At 49.2% G+C, this 12,319-nt stretch overlaps 1 protein-coding gene across 3 annotated transcripts in view; it reads left to right on the forward strand.

Moving 5' to 3' along the window:
• neto1l (neuropilin (NRP) and tolloid (TLL)-like 1, like) overlaps positions 1-11,144 on the forward strand; it is a 376,641-nt gene extending 365,497 nt beyond the window's left edge. For all 3 annotated transcript variants that reach the window (XM_038810066.1, XM_038810064.1, XM_038810067.1), the window contains one exon: positions 10,178-11,144. In XM_038810066.1, the coding sequence (XP_038665994.1) occupies positions 10,178-10,280 (103 nt within the window). In that variant the 3' untranslated portion in view covers positions 10,281-11,144. The remainder of the gene's footprint in view (positions 1-10,177) is intronic.
• The last annotated feature ends 1,175 nt before the right edge of the window (positions 11,145-12,319 follow it).

Genomic DNA, 12,319 nt, shown 5'->3' on the forward strand with positions numbered 1-12,319 from the left:
AAACTACCGGGAACAGGACTTAGCGCGTTGATTTAATACCAGCTGTGATCTCTATCCTGGGGCGAAATTCTCCGACCCCATGCAGGGTCGGAGAATCGCCCGGGGCCGCCGAGAATCCCGCTCCCGCCATGTCCAGAATTCTCCCACCCGCCAGAAGTCGGCGTGCCGCCAATCCCGCCGCCTCGGAGAATGGCTGGGGCCGGCGGGATGCAACGGTTTTATGAGCTGCCGTTATTCTCCGGCCCGGATGGGCCGAAGTCCCGCCGACGTGACCCATGGGTCACGTCGGCGTTAATCAAAGTAGGTCTTTAACGACGTCAACCAGTGCTGATGGTTGACGCCGTTCAGCGTGGAGGTGGGTGACAGGCCGGGGAGAGAGAGAGAACTGACAAACTGCGAGTGCCGGTGGGTTTTGGGGCGGGGGGGGGGGGGGGGGGAGGGGGGGGGGGGAGAGAGAGAGAACTGACAAACTGTGAGTACCGTTGGGTTGGGGGGGGGGGGGGGGTGGGGGGGGCTCTTTATGTGATGTCTCGCCGGGCGGCGTTGATGAAGTCGCCCGATGTCAACCGACGCGCCACTTCCGCAGCGGGTGAAACCGACGTGAATAGCGTAACGCCGCTGCTGACCCATTCGGGCCTGGAGAATACGCAATGTTTTGCGGGGCCCGACGCCGGAGTCATCAGCGCCGTTTTTGGCCGCCGGTCCCGGGCATTGCGACGGACATCGGAGAATTTCGCCCATCATCTCTATTCACTGGGTTCTTAAATTAAAACGTTGCCACATGCCAAAGCGTCAGTTCAAAGAAGAAAGAAAGGTACAGCATCGGAACAGGCCCTTCGGCCCTCAAAGCCTGTGCCAACTATGCTGCCCAACTAACCTAAATCATTTTATACTACTAGGGCCCTCTATTCCCATCCTATTCATGCAATTGTCAAGGAGCCCCTCTATCACTATCGTACCTGCTTTCACCACTTCCTCCGGCAGCGAGTTCCAGCTACCCACTGCCCTCTCTATAAAAAACTTCCCTCAGACATCTCTATGAACTTTGCCCATGGCGCCTTAAATTTACGTCCTGTAGCAATTGACTCTTGGAACCCTGGGAAAAAGCTTCTGACGATCCACTCCATGCCCCTCATATTTCTGTAGACTTCTAAATGGTCACCCCTCAACATCCGTCATTCCAGTGAGAGCAGACCGAGTTTATCAAACCTCTCTTCAAAGCTCCTAACCTGATGGATTGGCTGGCTCATTAAATCAAAGCACCACTGATTGATCTTTCATCCCGTGGGCCATAACTGATATATTAATCTCAAGCTCATGACTAAATATTGGAATATTTTATTTTCCAGATGTATAGGCAATTTCAGTGTGCTTTGGTTTCAACCTGTAACCATGTCATGAAATTACAGTACATGTTCCATCAAAGATGATTATATATGACTCAGTGACTAAAGTACATTTGTGGAATTCACTTTGATTAAATCTTGTCAGACAATACCGTTAGACCCATCTGAGAAGGCACAATTAATCTTACGTGCTTAACTCAAGGCTATTCATAACCAATGGCTTTAATAACAGCTTCCAACTGTTCAGTTTGAGCAAATAGAGCACAGATGCATTGTAATTCTCATCATCAATCTTTAACTGCATTTCGATCATTAATACTTCTTGCTTCAGTCTATCCAAAGGCAGATCATAATTCCCCAAATCATCAAGTGTGTTCTAAGGTTAATATTTTTATCCTGAGAACCATAACCAACTTCTCAGCAAGATATTTTGTGAGGTCCATTAAATCTGATGACGTCTGAACATCTTTCTGAAATGAAAATTCAGGGACAGATTTTGCTGTCAAAATAATGATGAGGCCAAAGGCACCAGCTGATATTTGTGTGTAAAAGACACAGCAACACCAGGCGAGAGGCAGGCACGCAGTTCAATTCCAATGTCCAAACCAAAAGTTGCCAGTCCAAATTGCATCTCTTCACTGTTCACTTGAGAAAATCAGTGTGGCGCTGACAATTGTACACAAAGACTCGAGTGCAGAACAAGAGAGGCTTTATTACAGTGAGATGCTATTCCTCCGGCGGCAGCTGTAGAATGGCATCTCAGTGAAACTTACGAATATTTATACTGCTCCCTGTGGGCGGGGTTAGCCGGCAGGGGCTTACCGGAGAACCTTGTAATACAGGCACAGCCATACAGCCCCCTACTGCAAGCACACATATATACAGTGGTTAGATCACCACATTCACCCCCTGTAAAAAATGAGTCCGGCGCGGGTGACGTGGAACTATAATACATAATATAATACATAAAGTGATCTATTTACAAAAGGGCAAAACAAAAGAAAACCAAGAGTCCATCAGGCAATCCGGTCACAGGTTGAGTCTGATCGGCGGTCGAACGTTCCGTTGCGAGCGACATAGCTGTGGTGGCGACGTCTGCACAGGTGGCATTGGTGACGACGGTGCAGGTGCTGGCGGTGTTGGTGCTGGCCAGTGGCGGGATGACTCCGGGAGCGAGCCAAAATCTTCCATGTCCTCCATCGTGGGCAGGGGAACGAGGGATGGACCTGGTGGGGATGAATACGGGGGCACCGGGGAAAAGGAGGGTGGGGGGAGGGGGGGGCATGGGATCGGCACCCGAGGGAGCCAGGTCCCAGAGCGAGACTGTGTCCTGGCGGCTGTGGGGGAACTCCACGTAGGCATACTGGGGGTTTGTGTGGAGTAGGCGTACCCTGTCCACCAGGGGTTCTGCCTTGTGGTGCCTGACATGCCTACGAAGAAGGACTGGGCCTGGAGCCGTGAGCCAAGTCGGGAGCGACACCCCGGATGTAGACTTCCTAGGGAAGGCAAAAACAAGTTCATGGGGTGTGTGGTTAGTTGCGGTGCACAGCAGTGACCGAATGGAATGGAGCGCGTCAGGGAGGACCTGCTGCCAGCGAGCGGCTGGGAGGTTCCTGGACCGTAGGGCCAAATGGACGGCCCTCCATACCATCCTGTTCTCCCTTTCTACCTGCCTGTTTCCCCGGGGGTTGTAGCTGGTTGTCCTGCTGGAGACGATACCCCTGCTGAGCAGGAACTGACGCAGCTCATCACTCATGAATGAGGATCCCCTGTCACTGTGGATATAGTCGGGGAAACCGAACAGAGCTATAGAATCAAGGGCCTTGATGACGGTGGCAGACGTCATATCCGGGCATGGGATGGCGAAGGGGAACCTAGACAAATTCATCGACCACACTAAGAATGTAGGTGTTGTGGTCGGTGGAGGGTGGGGCCCTTTGAAATCCGCGCTGAGGCGTTCAAAGGGGCGGGACGCTTTCACCAGGCACGCGCGATTTGTCCAGTAGAAGTACGGCTTGCACTCCGCACAGACCTGGCAGTCTCTGGTGACTCAACGGAGTAGGGCAGATTGCGGGCTTTGACTAGGTGGTACAACCGAGTGACCCCCGGATGGCAAAGGCTCTCATGCAAGGCGCGGAGCTGGTTCACTTGTGTGCTGGCACATGTACCTCGGAGAGGGCATCTGGGGGTTTGTTGAGCTTGCCGGGGCGATACAAGATCTCGTAATTGTAGGTGGAGAGCTCGATTCCCCACCACAAGATTTTATCATTTTTCATCTTGCCCCGCTGCGTGGTGTTAAACATGAAGGCTACCGTCCGTTGGTCAGTGAGGAGAGTCAATCTCCTGCCGGCCAGGTAATGCCTCCAGTGCCGCACAGCTTCAACGATTGCCTGGGCCTCCTTTTCAACAGAGGAGTGTCGGATTTTGGAGGCATGGAGTGTGCGGGAGAAAAATGCCACGGGTCTGCCGGCCTGGTTTAGAGTGGCGGCAAGGGCGACATCTGAAGCGTCGCTCTCTACTTGGAAGGGCAGTGACTCGTCTACTGCATGCATCTGCTATGTCTGAGCGGATACGATCGAAGGCTTGTCGTGCCTCGGCCGTGAGGGGAAATTGTGTGGACTGGATCAGTGGGCGGGCCTTATCCGCGTATTGTGGGACCCACTGGGCATAGTGAGAAAAGAACCCCAGGCATCGTCTAGGAGCCTTGGGGCAGCGGGGGAGGGGAAGCTCCATGAGGGAGCGCATGCGGTAGGGATCGGGCCCCAGTAGTCCGTTTTGGACTACGTAGCCGAGGATGGCCAAGCGGTCTGTGCTAAAAACGCACTTCTCCTTGTTATAGGTGAGGTTGAGGACAGATGCGGTGTGGAGAAATTTGGCAAGGTTGGCGTCATGGTCCTGCTGGTCATGGCCGCAGATGGTGACATTGTCTAAGTACGGAAACGTGGCCCGCAGTCCGTACCGGTCAACCATTCGGTCCATTTCCCGTTGAAATACCGAGACCCCGTTAGTGACGCCGAAGGGAACCCTAAGGAATTGAGACAGGCGACCGTCCGCCTCGAAGGCAGTGTATGGACGGTCCGATGTACGAATGGGGAGCTGGTGGTAAGCGGATTTCAGGTCAATTGCAGAGAAGACCCGGTACTGTGCAATCTGATTGACCATATCAGATATGCGAGGGAGGGGGTACGCATCGAGCTGCGTGTACCGATTAATGGTCTGGCTGTAGTCCACGACCATCCTGTGTTTCTCCCCAGTTTTAACTACCACCACCTGGGCTCTCCAAGGACTGTTGCTGGCCTCGATGATACCCTCCCTAAGCAGCCGCTGGACCTCGGACCTGATGAAGGCCTTGTCCTGGGTGCTGTACCGTCTGCTCCTGGTGGCAACGGGCTTGCAATCTGCGGTCAGATTGGCAAAGAGGGAGGGAGGTTCAACCTTGAGGGTCGCGAGGCCGCAAACGGTGAGGGGAGGTAGAGGACCGCCGAATTTGAGGGTGAGGCTCTGGAGGTTGCATTGAAAATCCAGGCCCAGTAAGAGTGACGCGCAGAGGTTGGGGAGAACGTACAGGCGGAAAAGTTTGAATTCCACGCCTTGTACAGTGAGTTTAACCAGGCAGAAGCCCCGGATCGAGACAGAGTGGGAACCGGAGGCCAGGGAGATCTGCTGGTTGGCGGGATGGACCGCAAGGGAGTAGCGCCTTACCGTGTCCGGGTGAATGAAGCTCTCGGTGCTCCCGGAGTTGATGAGGCAGGAGGTCACATGGCCGTTGACGAGCACCGTCGTGGAAGAGGACGCCAGGTTGCGAGGACGGGACTGGTCGAGCGTCACGGAGGCGAGTAGCGGGCGATCGGCTGACGAGTCTGACGAGTCCGATGAGTAGCAGCAGCGACCCGGGTCCCGTGGTCCCGTCCCGAGGGAAGGACAAAATGGCGGTGTCTGGAGTACCTGTGAGGAAGAAGATGGCGGCGGGCAAGATGGCGGCGCCCATGGAGCGCACATTGTGGGGGCGGGACAAGATGGCGGCAGGCAAGATGGCGGTGCCCATGGAACGCACATGGAGGCGGAGGTTGACGATGGCGGCGCCCATGGTGCGCACATGACGGTGGCGGCAAAAGATAGCGGCGCCCACTGATCGCACGTGGGGTCGGGGGCAGCGGACAGCAGGGCCCATTGTGTGATCGGCTGAGGCGAGGGGGGGTTTCGGGCGCGATACCGGCAACCGTTCGGGACTGGCACACCGCTGCAAAGTGGCCTTTCTTGCCACTAGCTTTGTAGGTCGCGGTGCGGGCCGGGCAGCGCTGGCGGGGGTGCTTCTGCTGACCGCAGAAGTAGCAGCGGGGACCCCAGGGTGCGCGGTGCGGCAAGCTGTGCAGGCGTAGTGCACGGGGGTGGCTGTCGGGGGGGGACGGTTGAGGGGTCCACGAGGGGTAGGATAGGTGGGCCGAGTGGCTAGCGGGGTAGGGTCACGCATTACGGGAGGCAGCCATCATTGATAGCGCCAGAGTCTTTGTAGCCGCGAGATCGAGAGCGACCCCTTCCAGCAGTCGCTGCCGGATGGGGTCCGATGCAATACCCGTAACAAATGCACCCGCATGAGTAAATCGGAATGTTCTGTGGCCGTGACGGCCTGGCAGTCGCAGTCTCGTACTAGAGGTGTAAGGGCCCGCCAAAAGTCCTCAATCGACTCACCCGGTTGTTGGACGCGAGTAGAGAGTAGATGTCTCGCAAACAGGGTGTTCGCCGACTGTGCGTAGTTCTCTTTGAGCAGTTCCATGGCCCGGGCGTAGTTAGGCGCGTCTTGAATGAGCGGAAACACGCTGGAGCTGAGTCTTGAGTAAAGAAGCTGTCGTTTCTGAGCCTCCGAAGGTGGAGGGTCCACTGAAGAGATGTAGGCCTCAAAAACTGCAAGCCAGTGAATGAAGTCTTTCCTGGCGTGGGGCAACTGCGGATCCAGCTGCAGGCCGTCAGGTTTAAACCTGATGTCCATGGTGTAAGGAAAATCTCACTGGAATAAATTGTGGCGTTAACAATTGTACACAAAGACTTAAGTGCAGTACAAGAGAGGCTTTAATACAGTGAGATGCTATTCCTCCGGCGGCAGCTGTAGAATGGCACCTCAGTGAAACTTACGAATATTTATACAGCTCCCTGTGGGCGGAGCTAGCTGGCTGGGACTTACCGGAGAAACCTGTAATACAGGTACGGCCATACATCACCCTACTGCTAGCACACATATATACAGTGGGTAGATCACCACAATCAGCGCCTCACTCTTTGCCTCACTCCTGACATGAATTGCATGGCATGAAGCTGCCATGTTTGAGAGGCAAATACAACCTCAATTTGTCAAATAAATTTAATGATGTGGAGATGCCGGCGTTGGACTGGGGTGAGCACAGTAAGAAGTCTTACAACACCAGGTTAAAGTCCAACAGGTTTGATTCAAACACGAGCTTTCGGAGCGCAGCTCCTTCCTCAGGTGAATGGTGAGGTATGTTCCAGAAACATAGCCTTTGTCTATATAAATGTTTCTGGAACATACCTCGCCATTCACCTGAGGAAGGAGCTGCGCTTCGAAAGCTCGTGTTTGAATCAAACCTGTTGGACTTTAACCTGGTGTTGTAAGACTTCTTACAAAGAAATTTAAGTTATGCCATTTGTAGGTGCCATTTTGGGGCGACACAGTGGCAAAGTGGTTAGCACTGCTGTTTTACAGCGCCAGGGACCCGGGTTCTCATGCCAACCTCGAGCGACTGTCTGTGTAGAGTTTGCACATTTTTCCCGTGTCTGTGTGAGTTTCCTCTGAGTGCTCTGGTCTCCTCCCACAGTCCAAAGATGTACACGTAAGGTGGATTGGATATGCTAAGTTTCCCCTTAGGTGGGGTTACAGGGATAGGGTGGGGGATTGGGCCTGGGGTAGGATGCTCTTTTATGGGGTCGGTGGATACTCGATGGGCTGAATAGCCTCCTTCTGCACTGTTGGGATTAATAGCAAGATAATTGTTCATTGCTGCCAATCAACCACTCTGGCACTGAAAATTTATTCTAAAAGTGTGGAGTTACATTCCTTCAGGTATTAACTATTGTAGAACTAGGGCACCACGACAGTGGTTGGCATTGTGGCTTCACAGCACCAGGGTTCCAGGTTTGATTCCCGGCTGGATCACTGTCTGTGTGGAGTCTGCACATTCTCCCCGTGTCTGCGTGTATTTCCTCCGGGTGCTCCAGTTTCCTTCCACAAGTCCCGAAAGACGTGCTGTTAGGTAATTTGGACATTCTGAATTAACAAGGCAAGCAACTGTGTATCTCCTTCGTCAGTTAAATGAAACACCCACTACCAAGCTTATGCACATCATTTCCGTGGCCTCCTGCCTTCAATCCTTGGAGAATTGAAGCCCTTGCTTCAGTGTCAGCCTTCCCAAAAGCTTCTTCAGCTTAACCAGGACTAGAATCTATGGATGTGCCTGACATCGCCTTCCTTTCCTCCAGAGGTCTCGTGTCACAGATGGTGGCATAATGGTAACATGGATCATCTCTACCCCGTAAGACCATCGTGGGCTACTGGGCCTTCTCTGGTCAGTGCCTGATGGCTAACTCTATTTATACAAAGGCACATGTACTTAGTTAAGGGGGAGTTTGTATTCTGCAAGCTCCAAGGGTAGTGGATCATCTCTACCCCGTAAGACCCGTGCGGGGTATAACAATGACCATGACTGATGTGTTGGATGCTCTGGATCCATGGAACACATTCAGGCCAACAACACTTAAAATAGTACAACACTATGTTATTAAACTATAAACTGTTGAACATACTCTTACTGTGGGTTAACACGATGTTAGATTAACTAAAGACCTGTGACTATCCTAACCAGTCTAATCACTCAGCACATGGTGAGGATCTGTGCTGTAAGTTTGAAGCTCTGTACTTCTGAAAGGCTGCATCCCGAATGAGCGGGAAAACTGATGCCCTCTGTCTTTATAGTGAGTGTGCTCTAACTGGTGATTGGCTGCGGTGTTATGCATGTTGATTGGTCCTACTGTATGTCCATCAGTGTGTGTGTCTGCACCATGATATACTGGTGTATATTATGACAATGACAACTATCATTGATGTTGTAAAAAAACGACCTGGTTCACTCATACCACTTTAGGGAAGGAAATTCGCCATTCTCTTCTGGCCTACATATGACTCCAGACCTTCAGCAATATGGTCAATCATAACTACCCTCTCCAAATGGCATAGCAATCCACTCAGCTCAAGGGAAGTTAGGGATAAGCAGCAAATGCTGGCCTTGCTCGTGATGCCCGCATCCCATGAAAGAATATTTAAAAAATCTCCAGTATGAAAATAGGTGGTGTGCTGACTCGCGACTTATAGCAAACAAAGCAATGGTGTTAAACTTTACTGTCATTTTTTGATGTGTTTATTAGCCATGACTTTAACAATGATATAACTATGCACAGGCAGTAAAGAAGATCTTGTCACAAATTCTGGTTTCCATGCACATTTTGCTTTGAAAAATGTAATTGAAAAAGTAGCCATGCATCATGTAATTTTGAAAATTTTGAGAAAATGGCCAGCTGTTCTATAGGCACTCACAATTTTTCATACCGTGACTAATTCAATTTCTGCATCTGAAGTTCCAAGATATGAGGAACTTTCCTTCTGTTTCCATAATTTTTCGATTGTTACCTGCTGTAAACAGACAGAATGAAACTTTACTGTGATAGTTCCAGCAGGAATGCTGAAATGCCAAATCCTACTCCCATGTGCAAAATGAACCGCTCGGTAATCCATTGATATTGATAAAATATAGGTGGACACCCTGGGTTAGTAGCATGGGATACCTTAAAGCCTGAAAAGCAAGTAAGGAAGAAGATAAAATAATTTCAAACAGTCATGATTATGTGATAGCCAAGCTTCTGTTTTTTTCATTTCAATGTTTTATTATATACTGGTTTCACATTTTGGAAGAATAATCCTTTTTGTTTTAATTTAGAGTGCCCAATTGTTTTCCAATTAAGGGTCAATTTAACGTTTTGTCAGGGTGAGACCCACGCAAGCCCGGGGAGAATGTACAAACACCACGCGGACAGTGATCCGGAGCCAGGATCAAATCCGGGTCCTCGGCGCCGTATGGCAGCAGTGCTAACCACTGCGCCACCATGGTGCCCTTTGGAAAAATAATCCGAAGATTTTTTCCTCCCGTATGTTTTCGCTTGGCCTCTTCATGTTTCCTGATGCCAGGTGAGGTTGTTACCCAAACTGACAAGAAGGCCTTCGACCATTTTCCCACATTTCTAGCTCCTTTACTTGAACATCGAATCTGGGGCTCATGACGCCGCACTTGTTCAGTCTGCCTGTGAGGTTGACAACTAGTTTCCCATCCCTGTTGTCATCAATAATCTCAAACTCTCCAATGTTAATTTGGGAGCTTGAGTGAAAACAAATGCAGACAGATAATTGGGCCAGAAAGAGGATCAGCAAAGATTCCTGTGAAAACTGAAGGAGAGAGTTGAGGGGAGGATTGCCTAACAGATGATTTTTTTTTTCACGTATCATGTGCAGGGACAGCAATTCACGCTACATCTGTTATTCAGTAGACAGCGTCAATCCCTCCTGTAGAACCTGCTTGAGTAGCATCATTTCTCAGTGGTCCACCAATATTTCAGGTGATTGCAGAATACTATTTTGGGAGCATATCATTCAACGGAAAATTATTTTTTTTTCTTCTCATTCACTCACACTTTTCAGCTGCTACATTCTTGGTGCAGGACTTCACCATCGGCTGGTCGCATGATGCTAATGATGTTCTTCTTCTCTTTTTCAGAGGGATACCCCTGAGGCTGGAAGAGAATGACAGCGATGACAGCGACGATTGCGAAATTCATCAAGAAAGGCCGACAGGACCTTACTTCCTCCACCACTGTTAAAAATATGACCACCTCTCACTGCATCCTCCACGCCGGCCAACTAACATGACTGCCACATTCTCAGGCTAATTACAGTATTCAAAGTCCTTCCCGTTAGCATCATTACCAATCTCACTCTGCAGCTCCTGACAGATGCAGAGAAAATAAGACAAATTCTAAGTGCCTGAGCCCATATGTGTAGACGGAAAGGCTTGGATAACTGGCAGACGAGTGTGTACTGATTAAAAGCTTCAGGTTTGGAAACAGTTACTCCTTTGCAGTGGAACAACTACAACAATGTGACCCGTCGGCATCTCAGCCCAAGAGAAGGTTTGATCCCTCACACCCTAACCGCATGTGATCGAAGCCCGGAGTGATTATATTTCGCTTCTTTTTGCTGTGATTATTTTTTTATCAGGTACAGCAAGTTTCTACTGTCAAAAGTGCAATTTCTGTCATTTTCAAAACCAAACTGTATTTTCAGAGAAAAATATTTGCTATGTCTGTCCAAACCAGCCTCCTCACAGTTATGTTAGGACAGAGTAGCTCCCGTGAAAACTTATTTGATATTGTTGTTCTCCACCCCCACACCTCCCCATAAAGAAGTGTGTAATTATTTCAGTTGTCTCCTCTGACCTTTAACATAAACTGTCCGAACATATGCATATTTAAGTATTTATTGAGGAGATGCTGTCATTTAATTGGAAAAGGATGTTCCATTTTGAAAGTCAAAAACTGCAATATGAAATCAAGAATGTGATGTTTCACTGAACTTATTTTGCAGTTTTATTACAAGTATACATGAGTTATTCAGTTCTCAAGCTGCCAACTATCATTGTTAAATACGTATGTTAAAATGTCAAAACTTTTGTTACTGCATTGCTTTGGGCTTTTTATTGAAAATTTAAATAAATAGTTAAATTATTGCTTAAAGACCTGGTTCTTATTTTTTTAAACAAAATCAAATAAGCTGCAACATTTTATTGAGGAACATAGGGACAGGGTGAAAGGGGCTGGTTTAGCTCACTGGGCTAAATCGCTGGCTTTTAAAGCAGGCCAGCAGCACGGTTCAATTCCTGTACAAGCCTCCCCGGACAAGCGCTGGGATGTGGCGACTAGGGGCTTTTCACAGTAACTTCATTGAAGCCTACTCGTGACAATAAGCGATTTTCATTTCATTTCATTTTCAATTCAGCCCCTCGTGACTGGTCCTTCAGTCAATCAGGTCATGGCTGTTTTATGACTCAACTCTATTTACCTAGTTTTGATCCATACCCCGTAATATTCTCACCTCACAGAAAACCTGTCAATCTCTGTCTTCACCTTTGAATTAAGGTAAACCTTTCAGGTAGATGGTTCCAGATTGCCTGCACCAGAAGAAATGTTTTCTCTGTATCTACCCTCGAGATCACTCCTCAAAGTTATAGGGCTAAAAATTGGTTTGTACCATTTCTTGGGTGCGAGAGTTATGATTCACAATCTTCCCATGCCAGTTCCAACGGAGGTAGGTAGCACATAAAATTGGTGCCGCCACCTCATTTATCTGACATGTTGTGCAGGACCATCTTTTCCATGCTACTGTTTGCCTCAGTGCTCAACAGGAAGCCAAGCAACGCGAGTGAATTTGATGTGGTGCAGTCAGATTCTGTTCTTAAAAGCAGTCTGTCCTCTTAAAGGGCAGTTGCACTGAATTATAACAAGTGGCTGATATTTATGTGATTCTTGCAATGGTGTTGGCTGCAGGATATGTCTCTTAAGGATGTCTTAACATAAGAAACATAAGAACTAGGAGCAGGAGTAGGCAATTCATCCCCTTGATCCCACTCTGCCATTCAATACAATCATGGCTGATCTCATCTTGGCCTCAACTGCACTTTCCTGCCCATTCTCCATAACCCTTCATCAATTATCAATTAAAAACCTGTCTATCTCTTCCTTAAATTTTGTTAATGTCCCATCATCCACCGCACTCTGATTCACGACACGTTGAGAGAAGTAATTTCTCCTCAACTCTGTTTCAAATCTGCTACCCCTTATCCTAAAATTATGATCTCATTCTA

Source organism: Scyliorhinus canicula, chromosome 10 (assembly GCF_902713615.1).
Source record: "Scyliorhinus canicula chromosome 10, sScyCan1.1, whole genome shotgun sequence".
Taxonomy (NCBI): Eukaryota; Metazoa; Chordata; class Chondrichthyes; order Carcharhiniformes; family Scyliorhinidae; genus Scyliorhinus; species Scyliorhinus canicula.